At 39.6% G+C, this 19,927-nt stretch overlaps 1 protein-coding gene across 1 annotated transcript in view; it reads right to left on the reverse strand.

Moving 5' to 3' along the window:
- LOC125458531 (heat shock 70 kDa protein 4-like) overlaps positions 1–19,927 on the reverse strand; it is a 72,416-nt gene that overhangs the window by 33,946 nt on the left and 18,543 nt on the right. The window contains exons 3-10 of the mRNA XM_048543885.2: positions 15,520–15,660; positions 14,465–14,587; positions 14,254–14,353; positions 12,230–12,363; positions 11,666–11,910; positions 8,003–8,079; positions 5,089–5,240; positions 1,780–1,886 (exon numbers count right to left, since the gene is read on the reverse strand). Coding sequence (XP_048399842.1) covers positions 1,780–1,886; positions 5,089–5,240; positions 8,003–8,079; positions 11,666–11,910; positions 12,230–12,363; positions 14,254–14,353; positions 14,465–14,587; positions 15,520–15,660 — 1,079 coding nt within the window. The remainder of the gene's footprint in view (positions 1–1,779; positions 1,887–5,088; positions 5,241–8,002; positions 8,080–11,665; positions 11,911–12,229; positions 12,364–14,253; positions 14,354–14,464; positions 14,588–15,519; positions 15,661–19,927) is intronic.

Genomic DNA, 19,927 nt, shown 5'->3' on the forward strand with positions numbered 1-19,927 from the left:
GCCCACACAAACTATCAGTCTGAAGGAAGTCACATGCATGAAGATATTAATATTTTATTACATAGTCCAACAGTAAATTATATCCACAATGTACTCTAGATTGAGAACTTTCCCCCCCCTTAACTCTTCAGGTTAAATTTATGCGAGGAAATGGGAAGAAAATTCAGTCAAATGACAGCCTGTATTTACATAGAGCCTTTGAAGTTGAGAAGCCTTCGAGTGGTGCTCTGGAAGTACAAATCAGACAAAAGTCAAATTGATACTAAACCAAAAACTGAATCTTAGCAGGGGTGGCAAGCTTTGAGTGGTAGAAATGTATGGACAGGGAATTTCAGAGCCTACAGCTTAACATGATTGAAGGCACAAAATCAATGATAGGACAAAGACCACAGTGTGCAAAAAAGGCCAAATATGGATGCAGAGCTTCGAATGTCTGCAGAAAAATTCAGACAGGATAGGTGGACAAAGAGGTCATGAAGGGAAAACAGAAAATTGGTAATTTTTAGATTGTAAGCATGAAGGGAAGCCATGATTTAATGTCAGTTAACAAGCACAAGGGTGAAGGGTGAGTGCAACAGGCCATAAGCTGCAGTGATTTGCATGAGATAAAAGGGAACAGCCAGCGAAGCACTGGAATACTTTTGTGACATAACTCAGGTCTTCGTGTAGAGCAGACAGGCTGCAGAAGTAACAGTAGTGGCAGATGTAGGCAAACTTTGCAATGGAAAGAATGCAGGGCTGGAAGCTTAGCTTGGAAGAAAATAAAACCTAGAAGAGTTTGGATGAGCCGATTTATGGGAAGAACATCTATTATTCACAAGATAAACCTGATGAGGAATAGCTGGGTAGAAACAGGATGCAGATCTAGGTTCTGGACTGTGAAAAGCAAAATCTTTTGCCAACATAAAAATAAAAAGTCCATGTTGTCAGAAATTTGACAAATAATACTGGGTAAACTAAGATCTGGCAGGTTCTTGAGGGAAGGTGAAGAGAGTAATGGGGGGTGGTGGTGGTGAGGAGGGAGGCGGATTCTGCACGAGAGGGAAGGGAAAGAGGAGGAGACAGGTGAACAGATGGTGGTCACAACATCAGCGGCATTATTACTGTACTTGATCCTTTTTCAGCACAGGAACAATGTAGAGAACCTGAAAATACGCTGACAGCTGAGAGAGGCCATTGAGTAATCTTTTCCTGGGATTATTTTTGAATGGCTAGTAACTTGGTCGGAGAGCAGGAGCAAACTGCACTTGTGCAGAAATTCAGGACTTCCAAATCAGAAACACATTTCATGTAAAACACACAGATCATAAGTCTTTGTCCTATATACACAACAGATTACAAGAGAAGTTCATCGCCTAATTGTCTTCACTTTTTAAGGTTTAAGAGTAGATTTGTCTTCACTTTTGTCCCCTAGTACTTTAGTCTTAAAATATTGTTCTAAGATTGATACCAAACCTCTGGTAACATCAGCTACAAATTATGAAAGCAGGGATCAGGTATTCCATCTCAGAAGCAAAAGGCAAGCCAGTTCTGTAATTATTGAAGGAATCCCTGTAAAGGGTGTTACTGGATTCTGAGAACCATGGCCATATTAGTATTTTGCCATGTCATCACGACCAGTATATACCAGTTAAACAATGTGATTATTGTTGGCTATCTTCTCTTGAGAAAAGATGTAATGTGTGAAAGTTGCAAATGGGAAGGTGAACAGATTCTCACCCTCAGACATATAAGAGACAAAATGAAAAACAATTCAAAAGATGGAAAATGAATGCTCACCCAAGTCCTTCATCAGCAGGAGAATTCCACCTCATGGAAATTGGGAATGGAACCAAGTCTGTGATAGAAAATTCCCTTACTTTGAATGCAGGTGAAAGAATAGCACACTAGAAGGCAAAAAACAGAAAAAGACCTTAAATACAAAGACAAAGGTAATTTTGTGTCAAATTTTAATGCAGTCTGACTGGCACCTCAACACCTTGAACACAGAATCCCTCTTTCATCAACATATGTGCTTGCTGTGCATAAAATCTACAAGCTAAACTCCTGCAACTCAATAAGAACTCTTCAACAGTATCCTCCAAACACACAACTTCTACCAACAGAGGAGGAAGACAGCAACAGACACAGGAAAACCACCACCTGTATGTTTCCCTTCAAGCTGCATAACATCTTGTCTTGGCTGTATAATTATGATTCCTTTAGTGTTGCTGAATAAAATTCCCATAAGTCCCTGCTGAACAGTGCCTATATCCACACATGGGACTGCATGGATTCAAGACAAATCATCACCTCCACAAGAGCAATCCGAAATATGCAAATGTTGGCCTATCCAGCAATGCCCATATTATGAAAAAGAATAAGATGAACTTGGAAAAATTACTACGTACTGGTGTAGTAAGTTACCCCACCAGCTAATCTACATGGATCTCTTTACAGTGCATAAAGGCAGCTGAAATATAACTAATGTCTTCAAGTATATGTTAACGCCCTGTCCACTACTTTTCCAGTCAGTTTGTGCTTCTGAATAGAATTTTGGTACTGTTCGAAAAGCTCTAAAAACATTTGTTCACTTTTGGAAACATTAAAAAGATTAAAACTATGTGCATACATAATTCTTGGTCAAACAAAGCTACATTGACAGAATATTAGTGATAACCCATCATGTTGTATCTAGATCCTAGGTCTTCCAGGAAACTTGGGTACAGCCTAGTAAATAGAAAACTCCTTTTCTGGACTGTACGGGCAGGTCCAGCCATTTTCTCAAGTTGAAAACAGAATTAATGTCTTCGCTGGTACTAAGGCAGCAGTACATCATTTTTTTTACTTCACCACACTGCAGACACACAGGATTGGTATCAGTTCTTGAACAACAATATTGTTATGTTCCTCAACACTGGATTGATGCAACAATTATTCAGTTGATTAACACTGATTACAAATATTTACAAATTGAAGCCTTTTAAAATGAAAAGAGGCAAGATCCATACAGCAGATCTGATATACAAAAGGAGAAGTTCCATTGTTAGGGACCAGCTTTCAGCCAATTGGATTTGCTTCATGAGAGGTCAGAAATGAGAGAGTACTGGATACAGCAAAGTCTTTGGCAGTCAACTGGAATTATGGGGTACAACTGAATATTATTCATGTAAGTTGCACTAGTTTTGAGAAATGCTTTCTTCTCTCCTGTTTGTGCTCAAATTCTGACATGTTGCAGGAAAAAAATCTGCCACGAACCAGATGAGCCAGGGAGCACTTCACAATCTAACATTTTAAAAAATACTTTAAAATATTCCTCAAAACACTTAACAGTAACATGGTGCAGCTTGATTAATACATGTTCAAACGAATTACTAAAATAAAAAGGTAAATTGGAGAGAAAACATTATCTTTTCATCACAAACCATTTTAAATCACATTAAACTCAGAATGAGCTAAGTTAATGATTTTAAACCAAAATCAGAATAAATAACTGCACAGACACTGCTCAGAAGCAGATTTACAACACCTGAATTTCTTTCTGTACTAAATTTAAGACAAGTACTCAAACTTTTGACTTTGTAAGAGTACTTAAAGAATTTTTTAAAACTATGTCCATAGCTCAAATGATCACGAAATCCCGATTTAGTGATCAAAAATGAATTAAACTTAATGCAGCAATTCATTTGTCAATATATATGACACTGAACAACAATTTTGATGAATATTCAGGAGGCAAAGAAAGGCTGACCATATTCAAGTTCAAATTTCAACATAATTCGCAGGATGAAAGAAAGACATGACAAGAAGGTTGGTGTTTTGGAGAACAACGGAACAGGAAGTATTTAGTTGAATAGACCACTTGGCACAAATTCAGATTTCAGAAGGTAAAGAATTGCATTTGGATTCTGAATCAATATATCAATGACTCCTTGGAACATGAATGCTACATTGCACCAAAGTGGGTAACTGGATGCAGAATATAGCAGATGGTTTCAAGTTTGGCCTAAGAAGTGACAAATTCCAAGAGCTTTGAGCACTATCAAAAATCAGCAAACAAACTTTTAACAAAAATACATGCAAGAATGAAGAGTTTTTTCAGAAAATGTCCACACTCTGCAGGAACCTTTTCTACTTCAAAAGGCTCAGAGACTCCATGAAATATCACTTCTACAATAGTATTACAGAAAAGGTTTTGTTTTTGAAAAAAGCTTCTTGGGTTTTCCCCAAAACCAAATTCAATTTTAAAAATACTTGATCAGTTTAAAACTCAAAGGGGTATAATTCACAATAAAAATCTAGATCAAAAGCAAGTTGATTGTTAAACTGCCAGTCCCATTTAGATGATAAAGATAATAACTAAATGATCAACTTCATTAAAGGCAAGATATACTTTAAAAAAAACTGCTTTTAGACACACCACTCCTGTTTCCTCAAAAGGAAATGGAACGAAGCCCAGCTCAAAAATTTTGTCGTCTTATTCGTTTGTAAAGAATTTGCAAAAAACAAAAACGCAGGGGACTTGGCACCTGATTCCACCAGGCTGAGAGAATTCAGTCACATATTAAGTGAGGAATCACTGGCATGAGCTTTGACCTTGCCATTGCATGAGTATAGCACATTGCTTACACGCTGGAAATTGTATACTGGTTTTATATTCACACAATAATATCTCACAAAACAAACCTTCACCAGAAATTCTATCCATCTATATTACTCAAGGTGGTGGCAACTTTCATATTAATAAACTAATTGGTGATATTCAATCTCAACTCAATGGTCAACATGTCACAGTTCAATAACTCAAATCAAGAATTTAGTATCAGCATCGAAGTTCCTTGCATGCAAAATTAAGTGATATTATAGCCAAAAAAAGGCCAGAGACAGGTCTATGCAAGTACTCTGCTTCACTTGTGGGCCTCCTACCATCTTATTTCCTACTCTAAGAATTTTACACATCAATCAGGGTAGACGTTATTTGTACCTCAGTCTACATTGATGACAACTCTGTAACTTGTGATACACTGAAATAAATTTTCGGTGACAGGTTGATCAAGTGTTAACTGCAAACTGTTTACACGGACATGAGCTATAGGTCAAGCTTCTCACCTGCAAAGCACATCCACGTGCGACAGCCTCATCCGCATTTAGTGTTGTACTTGGTGTTTTACCAAAGAACTTGGCAATTCTCTCTTTTACAGAAGGGATGCGAGTTGCTCCACCCACAATCTCGACAGCATATATATCTTCTCGCTTAAGTTCTAAAAAGAATGTTTGATACCGAAGGAATAAGGCATTTATTTTACAACGTTTAGGTACAATGGCAGTGAGAAACAGAGAAAGATAAAATGTTCTTTGATGGAGGATTTTCTACTCTAGAAATATCCATTCATGTAGGCATGGAATAAATCTATTTTTAAGCTTACAAAGTAATCCATTCTAAATAGGAAAGCAAAAATTTGATTCACATTTCCAAGACTGGGTCCTTACATTAAGAGTACTGCAACGATAGAACCACCAAAGGAACACTGGCATTACTTTAGGTTCTTTTCACCTACAGTATTTATCAAATTGGCCTTTCTGGTGAATAGACTCAAGGGTTCATTTCAGAAGCATACATCTTCTATTTTGGCAGTTGCCATTTTAAATAGTTTCTTTATAAGACAGATCTCTACTTCTCAATGAAAACACAAAAAATGTCAAAACAGTTTATTCTCATGGCATTATTTTTCATCTGGAATCTAGTTTCATGTCTGTCAGAAACCCTCAGACGCTTTGCTTAAGCTGTCTTTCTTTGCAAGAGAACCATGGCAGTGTGTACGGCAGGCTACTTGCAGCACTACATTCAATTATATGCCAAATCAATGCTCATATTCAAGTACACTCAGGTGGGTGTCTTGACCTGCCCAGAGGTGCTAACACTTCAACACATCAGGGAAAAAAAGCCAAAATCAGTTGATTTTGATAAAGGATCAAATCCAGGATTTTACTACAGTAAAATGAGCCTTTGAGAAACCACATGAAGAGCTATCAGATTGTTATTTTAAAAAAAGTTTAAGAAACATGCTCATTTTTTTCCCCACCAGAAGATGTAATATTTAAGCAGAAGTGGTTAAGACAGATACCGCATAAAGAAATCAGGAACGTTGGGCAGAGAAAGTACACAACTCCCCAAGACAGCTCTCTAATTCAAGTAAATCCTAGTTGATTTGCATCTGAACTCTGTTTATTCACTTTTGGTTCAGTGTGGTTCTCTCCTGCAATTGCTGCCTAGAGGTTCACTCTGATTGGAGAAGGAGGAGGCACAGAACCCCTGATTGAAGGAGCAGCTCTTCAAAAGATACAATCTTGGTTTCCATACAAGTTAAGCTTTCTCTGACTGGTTGACCATGACTGATTCTTCTTTGCGTTATGAGCACTGCTTTGCTTCATATCCCTGTCCAACAGAAATTTAGTTACTGTAGTTCTAATAATTCCAATTGTCCTAGCATCAGCGCCTTCTGGGAGAATGGTTCAGACATCTATTACAGCGTGGAAAATCTTGTCATATTTTTGCTAGGTAGCCTAATTTAAATTTGAAAACTGTCCTTTTCTTTCCAAGAAAAAAAAATCAATTTCCCCATCAGACAAAACATTATTCATTCATGGGATATGAGCATCAGTGTCTGGGCCAGCATTTATTGTACAACCGTATCTGCACTTGAGGTGGTGGTAGCCATCCGTTTGGCACAGGTACACCCACAGTGCTGACAGGGAGAAAATTCTGGGTGTTTGATGCAGCAACGTTGCTTTCAATATATTTGAAAGTCAGCATACTGAGTGATTTGAAGGGGCACTTGCAGCTAGCAGTGCTCCCATGTATCTGCACTCTGGTGGTGACTTCAGAAGATGCTGTCCAAGAAGCCTTGGTGAATCGCCACTGTGCATCATGTAGATGGCACATACACCTCCCGAGTATCAGTGGTACTGAGAGAGACTTTTTTTGGTGTGTGGTGTCATTTAAGTAGACTGCTTTGTCCTGGATGGTGTCAAGCTCCTTCAGTGCTGTTGGAGGTGCATTTATTCAGGCAAGTGGGGAATATTCTATCACACTCCTCTCTTATGCCTTATAGAGATAGTGGGCAGGCACTGAGCTTTCATAAAGTGAGTGACACACTGTAAGAAGCCCAGCCTCTAACCTATTACAGCCAGTGTAAGTAAGGCCAGTCCAGTTCAGTTTCTTGGCAACGGTAACCTCCCAGGACGTTGTCGATGACTAAAAGGCAAGTGCCGATAATTAAATTCTGTTTCAGATGTTCACTTCTGTGATGCTAAAGTTCCTTTCTTGTCAGCACGACTGTGGATGCCGCCCTGACCTTGCTACGTTTCGACACTGAAGCAGTCCATGCCTGAAGAGTTCTTCTCATGAATATTGCTCAAACAGCAAACATCCCACTTCTCAGTTTGTGAACGTGGTAAGAACTTGCCTAAGCAGCTAAAGATGGTTAGGCAAACCTGAGTAACTCCGACAGAAACAAAAAATTTCCACCTCACATGACTGGCCTCCAACTGCCACAACCATTTCCTTTCACTCATGCTCAATGCAACTCCAACCAGTGGAGAATGTTTGCCGGTTTTCCATTAACTTGAGCTTTGGCTGGGCTCCTCTGCAACAGCAGTCAAATACTTCTTTGCTATCCTTCTGGATATGAAATGGAGTGAATCAAATAGCTGAAGACTGGCATCCACGATATTGGGGATCTCTGGAGGGGGCAAAAGATGGATTATCTACTTGGCAATACTGGCTGAAGCTTCTTCTAAATGGTTCAGTCTCACTTTTTGCCCTAATGTGTTGGACTGTGTGCTTCCTGAGCATTTTCAGAATTTTGTTTTATTGCAGATTTCCTGCATCCAGAGATTTTAACTGCTGCATGAGCTGGATTGTCTTTCTAAATGGCAATTACTGAAATTTTATGAAAATTAAAGACATGAAATACAAGTGTACAAATCCACAGGCAGACCAAATCTTAATTGGATTACTCACTGGTTTGCTCCATAATACTGCGAAGAGGACCCTCCACTCTGGACAAAAGTGAGCTGCACATTTCCTCAAACTGGGCCCTTTAAGAGCACAACATAGAAAAGAAAAACTAAGAAGTTTTGATCAGATTGGGGCTAAAACAATTAATCTGCAGTCAAAATATAACTACTTAAAAATTATTTAAATACCTTAAATTTTTTGAAAATATGAACTAAATTTGTAGGTTATTCTCACTATTAATTCACTACTACACTAGTACACGATCAAAATCTAAGTAGTTATTCAAAGTGGCACAATCTTTGGTCAGGTTAGAAATTGGTGTTCCTATCCTCAATGCAAAACTCACTTCAAAATTTGTAGTCTCGTTTTCTTTATGGATGCTTCACCACATTTACAACTACAATTGAAAAAGGCTCACCATCACAAGAGTAAGTAGTATGGGCAACACATACTGGCCTTTCTAACAATGCCAACATCTCGAAGAATGACAAAACATTAAATGAGGGTAACAAATGTGAAGCTGGATGAACACAGCAGGCCAAGCAGCATCTAAGGATCACAAAAGCTGACGTTTCGGGCCTCGACCCATCATCAGAGAGGGGGTTGGGGAGAGGGTTCTAGAATAAATAGGGAGAGAGGGGGAGGCGAACGAAGATGGATAGAGAAGAAGATAGGTGGAGAGGAGAGTATAGGTGGGGAGGTAGGGAGGGGATAGGTCAGTCCAAGGAAGACGGACAGGTCAAGTAGGCGGGCTGAGGTTAGTAGGTAGGAAATGGAAGTGCAGCTTGAGGGGGGAGGAAGGGATAGGTGAGAGGAAGAACAGGTTAGGGAGGCAGGGACAAGCTGGGCTGGTTTTGGGATGCAGTGGGGGAAGGGGGAAGCTTATGAAGTTCACAATGATACCATTGGGCTGCAAGGTTCCCAAGCAGAATATGAGTTGCTGTTCCGGCAACCTTCGGGTGGCATCATTGTGGCACTGCAGGAGGCCCATGATGGACATGTTGTCTGCGGAATGGGAGGAGGAGTTAAAATGGTTCGCGACTGGGAGGTGCATTTGTTTATTGCAAACCGAGTGGAGGTGTTCTGCAAAGCGGTCCCCAAGCCTTCGCTTGGTTTCCCCAATGTAGAGAGAGCCACACCAGGTGCAGTGAATACAGTATACCACACTGGCAGATGTGCAGGTGAACATCTGCTTAATATGGAAAGTCATCTTGGGGCCTGTGTTGGGGGGGAGGGAGGAGGTGTAGGGGCAAGCGTAGCACTTCCTGCGGTTGCAGGGGAAGGTGCCGAGTGTGGTGAGGTTGGAGGGGAGCGTGGAGTGGACAAAGGAGTCATGGAGAGAGTGGTCTTGGGGTGGTTGTGGCGGGGGCGGGGTGTGAGGGATGTGTTACGGGAAATGCGGGAGTCGCAGTCAAGGGCGTTCTCGACCACTGCGGGGTAGAGTTGCGGTCCTTGAAGGAGGTGGACATCTTGGATGTGCAGCAGTGGAATGCCTCATCCTGGGAGCAGATGTGGCGGAGGCGGAGGAATTGGGAATGGGGGAATGGAGTTTTTGCAAGAGGGTGGGGTGGGAGGAGGTGTATTCTGCATTGTTTTGTCAAAATTAAATAAGCAACTGCTAGCAGCAAGTGTGGACAATCCTTAAAAATATACTTCACATCCTTAAAAACCTGTTTTGCGCATTAAGAAAGCTTTTCTCAATACTCAAGAAAAGCCTTAAGTAGTTCATGACTCCATGCATTATGTCATCATAACTCCACAGGTATTATTTCATAAAATTTGGGATGTTAGGTCACTGGTTCCACTTAAGCTCAATGGAGATTTTGTCCTCCAGCAGGTGGTGGTTCAGCCTCGACGCCAAAGAGTTCTAGCAGTCCAGAGACTCAAGTGAGGGTGTCAGACTGTGCCGAAAGCATGACATTTTGAAGTGATCAGTGAGGTGGGAGAGATGATAGACAGGTTGCATCAGGTCAAGGAGGCGGGGATGTGGGGAGATTTTGAAACTGGTAAAATCTACTTTCAGGCTGTAGGCATCCGAGGTGGAACATGGGGTGCTGCTCCTCCAGTTTGTGGATGGCATCATTGTGACACTGGAGGCAGCCCAGGATGGAAGTGTCACTCAGCAAGTCAGAGAGGGAAGTCAAAAAGGTTTTGGAACTGCACTGTGTTGTTGTTTGCCACATATAGTGCACAGGTGGTTGCAAAAATAAAAAAAAACAGTGAGTCTCTGCTTGGTCTCACCGATGTACAGGAGGCCATATCGGGTGCAGCGGATGCAGTAGACCAAGTTGATGGGCGTGCAGATCTGATGTCAAAGGTTTGTTTTCTGCCTTGAATGGACGTTGGGGGCGGAAGGGAGAGGGAAATAGTGTGGAGAAGAGGTGTAGCACTTCTTGCAGTTGCAGGGAAAGGTGTCGGGGGTGGTAGTATTAGAGTAGAGTGTGGAATGGACGAGGGAGTCGCGGAGAGAGCGGTTCCAACGAAAGGCAGATAGGGGAATATATCTTGGCTTGTGGGGGTCAGATTGTAGGTGGTGGAAATGGCAGAGAATAATATGTTGGATGTGGAGGTTGGTGCGGTGAATTGAGGACAAGGGGGATTCTGTCTTTATTTGTGTTTATGTTGAGGGGTGGCGATGTGAGGGCAAGAGGTGGGGCAGACACAAGGTGTCTTTAACAGCAGTGACAAATGAACTTTGAAGATGTCTTATGAACCAGAGAGTTGTGTACTTTTACAGCATTGAGAAAGATAGTTGGGAGGGACTGATTAAGCATGCAGTAAATTTTAACAACTGTTTAGCCACATCTCAAAAGATGACAGCGTCTTTGATTTGAGATTGGAACGTTCCTGTCACAGATACCAGGAATGTTGCTTTATTCTCAAAAAGATAAAACACTTTGGGTTCTGTGCTAGGCCAGTAGTATAGGCCAAATAAATAGATGCATTTTGCCTTTGGTGTAGATCTAGGCTAGGTTAGAAATTTTCATCAAGCTGCAAGAAGCAAAATACATAAGAAAAGTCCAAAACACATTTAAACTGGGGGAAGCCACATACTCTGGCATTCAAAATATATCCAAATAAGAATATCCACGCTGCCCCGGGTCCATTTCATATGCCAAGCTAAGGCTCAACACAAACCACATTAACATCCTTTACTTTACAATGGCTCTACTGGAAAGATGTAAACCAAATGGTTGAAGGCAAGAATATTTTTAATTTTCCATCTGGGTGTTATCAGATTAGATTTTTTAGAAAAAAAATTTAGTGAGATAATGCATTAAAGGCAATGAAAAATATTAGATCATTCAAAAACTCTTTTTCACAAAGGGTGGTGCACAAACAGAATGAGCTGCTAGAGGTGATAGAGGTAGGTCAATTACAACATTTAAAAGACATTTCGACAGGTACATGAATAGGAAAGGTTTAGATGGGCATGGGCCAAACACAGGTAAATGGAACACGTTCAGTTTGGGATACCTGGTAGGCATGGACGAATTGGACCAAAGATTTGCTACTACATTGTATGACTTGTGAAATCTAGATGCATCTTATTCTATACTTACTTTTCTCTTGCAAGCAGCTAAGGCTGATCATAAGTAGCATACTGTATTTTTTTAAAAAATACGTTCTAAAGGACTAGGATCCTGAGGTGGTTTTATTTTGTACCTGTTCAATGATCCAGAAACATCAATGTCATTCATGAAACATTCAATGTTCATTGGTATGTCAGATGCATTGGCACTCATCAGTTTCTTCAGCTTCTCACATTCCTGGAAAAGCCGCATTATGGCTCGTATCTTTGCTTTAACATCTAGTTTGTACTTTCTACGGAATTCTTCACAGAAATGATTTACTAGAATCTCATCAAAGTTCCTTCCACCCAAATAGGGATCAAAAGCAGTAGCGAGGACCTAGGACAACATAAATTTACTGTTAAAATGGTGAAGAGAAAGATGGCACAAAAGAAACAAATTGTGGTTTGCACGCATATCCTCATTTGTTCTAACGAAGAACATTAACTCAAAAGTCACAACCTGCCACTCCAGAGATGCCGAGTGACATACTGCATACCTTTATACTAAGAAGCGACCAGAGCTCCATGCTGCAGAATTAAGATCAAAGTGAAGCAGTTTCTTTATTACCATGACAGATAAGCATTAGATTTCACTATACTGGTTCGGCAAAACATCAAATGAGCTTTTAATGCACGTCAGTCTTTCTGACCTTTACCTTTAGTTTTCCCTTATTGAATGCACAGGCTGAAGCCTGATATGCCGAATGTCCCAAATCAATAAAGACAACATTCCTTGGCTTCTCCTCTGGGGCTGGCAGATCTTGTTTATATATCCCATAAGCAAGTGCAACTGCATATAAAACAATAACAATTACTACAAAATATTCCAAAAGGAAGTAATTTTAAACATGAAAGATAAATGGAATAATAAAATTAAAATGTAGTGAAGCAGAGGTAAGAAAACTTGTTCCGTTTTTGAAATGCTCATGTTTCTCCTTCAGTAAATTGAAAAATGCTGGAAGACAATTCAGATCAACATTACCATTGGACACACTATCCCGAGGCTAAGCGGGGAGAAGCTTCTATTCTTGATCATTTCTAAAAAAAAATCACAAAGTAGCCACGAATGGAGGCTGCAGAAGGATCTGGTTTCCTCATGGCCGAAAAATAGGTATATGATCGGAAACTGCAAGTGTTTAATACAGTATCAAAAGACTAATGGATGTCATGAGATTGCAACTAAATGGCAATTTCAGACTGAGAGAAAAGGGAAGCCTAAAATTTCAGGTTAGCCATGTTGCTTTCTCTCTTGCAACTGATACAAAGCACTTTTAAGCACAAAGTGTATTCCGTACAACTAGATCGTCTGTGATCGAGTTGAGTTTTAAAAATACTACTGTGAAGCTGGCTGGCAACTTTACTGGTCATTCCACCCAGGGTGAACAACTTTTTGGGGTGTAGGGAGGAGGGTTCTCCAAAAATTAAGTGAAATTTAGCCTTTGGCCATGGGGTCATTAGAGTAAGTAAGTTGAGCTCTTTTTTGCAAGTAATTTTCACCAATTTAAAGTTGGATTACTTACATGGTGAATTGGCAGATTTACAATCTGGCGAGTTTTGAGAAGATTTGTAGCTCAGGTTGAGTTTCTGGATGTGAGTTTGCTCACTGAGCTGGAAGGTTAGTTTTCAGACGTTTCGTCATAACACCAGCGCTTCATCGGAGGCTCACTGATGACGTTACCTAGCATGGTGATGAAACGTCTGAAAACTAACCTTCCAGCTCAGCGAGCAAACTCACATCCAGATTTACAATATATCGGAATCAGTTCATTTTTTTTAAGTTACTAAAACAGAGAATAGCTTTTTCAAATTTATTAATTCAAATTAGTTCTAATTTGAATTCAAATTTCTAATAAATATACACTTAGTTTCTGACATTACGCAGAGTCATAGGTGCAAGTTCCAATCCTGGTCATACAATTTTGACTAATATTCCAATGCTGTGATGCGGGAATGGTACTTACAGTTTTACAACTGAAACACTGCAACATTAAAGACTCAACACTACTGCTGAAATAAAGTCTTTAGAATCCTGACCAACCAGCTTTCTATAACCACCATGACCATTAAATGATCAACCATAGGCAAAATACTGCACACGCTGGAAATCTAAGACAGACAGAATGCTGGAGAAACTCAGCAGTTCTGGCAGCATCTGTGGTGGGAGAAATAATTAACATCTGGTCTGGCATAACTTCTTCAGAATGAAGAGTCATACGGGATTGAAAATTTCAATTGTTTCCCTCTCCACAGGTGCTGCCAGACCTGCTGAGTTTGTGCAGCATTCTCCATGTTTATTTTAGGTAATCAGCTCCTTTTCAGTGCTATAAAATGATTATTCTTAACCTGCATGGCAACATTTCAAGTTGTTATTGTGTATGAAGAATGTTAAATTGCTTAAACATTATGCAGTACCACAAACAATCTTCGTGAAAGCTAGACTAATGCTGTGCAAATCCCTGATATGTTATTACTTGCACAGGTTGCAATAGGGTAGTAATTCAATACATTGAGCAGGCCAATGATTTGAATCCCATCCTCACCAATAGAACAAGCTGGTTCATACTGGTGCAGTTTGAAGGGAAAATTTAGTTTCTGTGTATGTCAGCAGCTAAAATATAATTGATCCAGTCCTCGCACCAAGAATAATGCTGGTCATACACAAAAAGCATTTAGCTATTACCTGAAGTGGTTTCATTAATTAGCCGTAAACAGTTGAGTCCTGCAATCTGTGCAGAATCCATTACAGACCTCCTCTCAGCATCGGTGTAGAAACACGGAACCTATAAACAGTACAAGATGAAAAAAATTCCTTTCTGCAGAAAAGTTAAAAAGGTTCAATTTCCAAAGCAAATACTGTACTGTACAGAATTAATAATAATTTTGCTACTTACTGATATCACACAATCCAAGACTGGTTTCTTCAGAGCTGTTTCAGCTGTTTCTTTCAGTTTTGTCAATAACATTCCCGTCACTTGCTCCACACTAAAACATCTTTCCTCTTCCATGTATGAGACCTTTTAAAATAAAATCGTATGTCAGATTTTTGATAAAACTCAAGTTATCAAAAATTATTTTAAAAATACATCTTGACTGAAAATATTTGTTGTTTATAGTTGACAGGAATTTGCTAGCACCTAAATATTCTTTCATACATTGCAACGGCACTTTATAGCTACATGAAGAGCTTTCCAAACAATCATTAGATAAGAAAATCTGCTGATCCTACCTGGTCTGGCCTATGTATGACTCCAGACTTAAAACAACGTGGCTGACTCTCAACTGCTCTCAGAAATGGACTAACAAGCCACTCAATTCAGATTAGATAGGGATGGGGAAAGAAATTAAAATAATTTCACATCTCATTATGTTACAGATATGACTAGAGAAAACTGCTTGACTAAACTGAGGCATTTAACAATGGACTAATGAATGCTTTCTTCAGTGCATTGAGCACATTATTCACATGTAGATGAGACATTTTGAATACGCTTTTACAAACTGTTCCTGCAAGAGCTTAGCCTTCAATGGAAAAACAATTACAGTTGTCTTAAATTATGGACAGATGTTACTTTGATTGGAGGTATTTAACTCCTTTTTTGAAAAATAGCAAAGATCTGACCTAAATAGACTAGGTAAGTAAGCAAGCAATTGAGAGAGTTTGCTTTATTCTATTTTGGGCATTATCATGGCTACCTCCACACTGGCAGAACCTGACAACAGACAAAATAGAAACAAAGAACTGCAGATGCCGTAAATCAAGAGCAAAAACAGAAGCGGCTGGAAAAGTTCAGTAGGTCTAGCAATACCTGTGAAGGGAAATAAAAAATGAGTTAACATTTCAGTTCTAGTAGGCCTTCCTCAGAACAAAGACTAGATAGAATATGGACTCATGAACTTTCTTATTTACATCCTATCGGCAAAACTAAGTGGAGTCTATAGCACAAACCTTAACACCCGTGGTACCACTTGACATCTGGACGAGTTCATATCCGAGCTTGGATTGTTCAGCTTTTACAAATGGATCTGAGAAAGCTCTGCCATGGAGCCTTTTAAATCCTTGTAGGGTGTTTTTCACATTGGACACTATCTACAAATATAAGTTAAAATTTAATTCTCAACAGTTAAAACGATTATTTCTATTTTCAACTTTCTCAAATTAATTCGCAACAACTTCATAATTCAACACCCAAGATGCAACTTGTATCTGCAGTCTATTTTAACCATACATTACTTTCAATATTAAGTGAAGCATCACATTTCTGATCCTAGTTGGGTTAACTTATAACAGTTATACCATCAGCATTTAGCCAACCACATGGAAGATTCGCCCTACATGCCCCCACATACAAAGTAGGATAACTTCAACAAAAACAGAAACTGCTGAAAAAACTGAGCAGGTCTGGTGGCATCTGTGCACAGAAATCAGAGTTAACGTTTCAGTTTCAATAACCCTTCTTCAGAACTGAGGGTAGTTGTGAAAGAGTTGTTTTTGATGCATAACACAGGATTTTTTTGAGGGAGAGGGGTGTGAGTTGTTACAGGGATTAAGGAGTAAACAGTAGGTGGAGATGGAGTCCAAAGAAAGCAAAGAGCAGTTGGATTGGAAAGAGTGGATAATGGTCAGCCTTGGAGAATGAACAGTGGCTAATAGGGACTATAAGTGGCTAGCAATAGGTTAACAGACCATGTGAAAACAAGGCCTGGATTAAGGACACAGGAGTAGGTGCCTCAAGCCCTAAACTTATTGAACTCGAGAGTCCTGAAGGCTGTGGAGTTCCCAAGTGGAAAATGAGGGGTTCTTTCAGCTTCCACTGAGCTTCGCCGGAGCATTGCCACGAGCCTGAGACAGAGATGGTGGCGAGGGAACAAAGTGTGTGTTGGGGTGGCTTGCTGATTACCACCCAATCAGCGTAAAGTCCATCATCAGCAAAATGATGGAAGTGGTCATCAGTAGTGCAATCAAGCAGCACATGTTTCAGCAATAATCTGCTAACTGATGCTCAAATTGGGGTTCTGCTAGGACCACTCAGCTGCTGACCTCATTACAGCCTTAGTTCTGAACAAAAGAACTGAATTCCAGAAGTAAAATGAGTGTGTGCATCTTTCCTTGACATCAAGGAAACACTCCCAACTAAAGTGCCAAAACTGCAGTTAATGGTAATCAGGAGGTTAAAATCTCCACCAGTTGAAGTCATATCTCAAAAGAAACTTTTCTTTTTAAAAGAAGGTTCAGCTGTCTCTGCAGGGATTCTTGAGGGTACTGTACTAAATCTTCAGATGCTTTGTCAATGATAGTCAGATAGCTTTTGGTGGCAATGATATCATCTATAGTCAGTGGCCACCAATGGTTCAGGTGAACGGGATGGATGAAAAAACAGCAAGTAGAATTCAATCTGTACAAGAGAGGTAATACATTTGGGAATGGCACAGAAAGCAAGGAAACACAAGAAACAGCAAGCTATTAAGATAGATGGAGAAAGTGAGAGGCTTTTGAGTGTATGCCCATAGGCCCCTAGCACTGATAGGATCGATAGATAAAAAAAGGTGGTAAAGGAGGCACACATGGCGTTTTCCTCATTGGGTAAGGTACTGAGTAAAAATGCAGGGGTGTAATACGGGAAATATACAGGACACCATTTACGCCATTGCTGAATTGGTGTATGCACTTCTGGTGACATGAGAACCTAATTGCTCTCGAGACAGTACAGGGTAAAATTAAAATTGTTATGGGACTTGAGGGCTAAGGGATGATTGAGGTTTACAAAATAATGACAGGCATGGATAGAGTGGACAGAGAAGATCAGTTTCCCCTTGTGGAGACAATTACCAGGTGCCATAGATTTCAGGTAGAGGGATTAGAGGGCACACAAGGAAAGACTTCTTTTTAACAAATCTAGTAATGAAATTCACTACCTAGTTTGGTGGTTGAAGTGGAATCCTTCATCTCATTTAAAAAGGAACCTGGATGCAGACCTGAAGCACTAGCAAGTGAAGTTGCAGACCAGGTACTGGTAAATGGGATTAGAATGGGTGGCTAGTTCATGAAGAAAGCAAAGACATGATGAGCTAAATGACTTCATGTTACAACTTCTCTACAGTTCTAATGGCAGAATAGAGGATAGGAATTCTGCAGATTATTTTCTCCCTACTATCTGTACACCATCTGCAAGGCACACATCAGAATGTGATGGAATACTCTTCACACATCTGGAGCCATGCAGCTTCAATGATACAAAAGTTTGGCATTATATCCAGTATAAAACAACCTGCTTGAATAGCATTCATCCACCAACTTCAACCTCTACCACCTCAGAACAAATGGAGATTCAGAATTTCAGGGAAACTCCTGAAAATTCCTTTCTCCAATGTATACATCTAGATTTGGAAGTATAATGTTACTCCTTCACCAGGGTCAAAATTCTGAAACCCCTTAACAGCACTTGGGGGGGGGGGGGTGTCCCTGCACTTGTTCGTGAGGCAGTTCACATCAAATTCTCCAGAGCAAACAGGGAAGGGCTATAGCAATATCCAAGTTCCATTTTATACAAGATAAAATGCAATACAGTTATGGGGTAAAACTTGCAGATGCAATAATTATAGGTTCAACTCCAAGACAGCAACAGCTAGAAGCCAGCATACATTAACACACACACAGGGAGGTTGGCAGCTGACAAGAGAGATTCTTTGACTAATTTATCTCACAATTATAAAATTCTCATCCCCGATGCTGTACACCACAAATTTCTACATATGACTCACCAGCATAACAAATAATACTCATTTAGCTTTAAATGAGCGTATTAACATTTTTGTAAATACCTGATTATTACTGACTTATCAAAATGGTTGTATCTTGCAACAACAGTAATTCTGAATTGTAAGACAATATTTTGACAAAAATGCTACAGTCATGCTTCAAACTGGCATAATTTATCATTAGTCATGGCAATTTTGTGAATGAGATGTTTGATTTTTGAAAGAAAGGAAGAAGTCAAAGTAACGATAATAGAGTTAATACAATTAAAAAATTCAATAATAGTCTTATTTAAAAATCTGTATTTAAATGGTTGACAGTCATTGTTGTCAGTTAGAAAGCACAGAAAGGTGGATATTTATTGATTGATAGCATGGGACTTCAAGTACATTAGAATTTGGGAAGAGAACATCTGAATCTACATGTGGATGATCTTTGCAAATATAACCTCCTCTGACTTTTCTTTACATAAAAGTAATATTGGGGAGGCCAAAGAGAACTACCTCAATGAAGGTGCAGGTCTTGGGGGCTTCCTGTAAAGGTGTTGCACTGTCACAGGAGATTTTAATATTCAAAGACTGGATGAATCAAATTGGTAAAGGCTGACTGGAGGATGAGTATGAATTAAATCTTTAAACAATACTTTCTGGAACCAACCAGGGACAAGCTATTCTAGATCTGGTAATGTGTGATGAGACAATTAATTGACAGTCTCATAGTAAAAGATCCAAAGGCAAGATTTCGCATACTATGGAACTCTGTCATATTATGAGGGCAAGAAATGCACCATCCATGGGTAACTAGTAAAAGTGGAGGATGGCACCAAGTTGAAAGAAAAAATACTGCAAGGAATTGCGGCAATCCAGAAGATTGGGAAAATGTTACTGATCAAAAGGATGTCTAAGTTATGAAGGAAGTTAGGAACTTGTGTACTAAGCAAAACAAAAAGTTAACACTAACATTAAATAGGTTCTACAACTACATAAAAAGGTGAGAGCAACAAAGATAGTTTAGGTTTATTAGGAGGGCCAGATTGGGGAGCTAATTGGAAATAAGGAAATTTGAACAGGCATTTTGTATTTGTCTTCACAGCAGAAGACACAAAGCATCCCAAGAAATATTAGGAAATCAAGTAGCAAAAGAGAAGAACTTAAAACTATCACAGAGAAAACTAAAGAAACCAAGCAGCAACAGGTTCTCTGATCTTAATAGCCTACCTCCCAGGGTGTCAAATCAAGTGCCTGTTGCAGTTATACACAGACAGATTACTTTCCACATGTTCCAAAATTGGGCAAATGCCTCAGCAGATTAGAAAACTGAAACGTTAACACCATTTGAGCAGTTGAGATCTGGTGCCCTCGTCCATGAATCACAGAGTTCGTATACATCAACCAAATACAAGGCCAATGGAATGGTGCCATCAATTGCAAGAAGAATAGAGTATAAAAGGAAAGAGGTCTTTCCACAACTGAAAAGGGCTATAATGAAAGGCAACCTTATTCAAAAATGTAAGGTTTTGAGGGTGCATGCGAGGACAGGTGCATGAGGGCATTTTCTCACAGACACTTTCTTTCATGGGGGATTCTGAAAAAAAAAAGCC

The sequence above is a fragment of the Stegostoma tigrinum genome, chromosome 13 (genome assembly GCF_030684315.1).
Source record: "Stegostoma tigrinum isolate sSteTig4 chromosome 13, sSteTig4.hap1, whole genome shotgun sequence".
Taxonomy (NCBI): domain Eukaryota; kingdom Metazoa; phylum Chordata; class Chondrichthyes; order Orectolobiformes; family Stegostomatidae; genus Stegostoma; species Stegostoma tigrinum.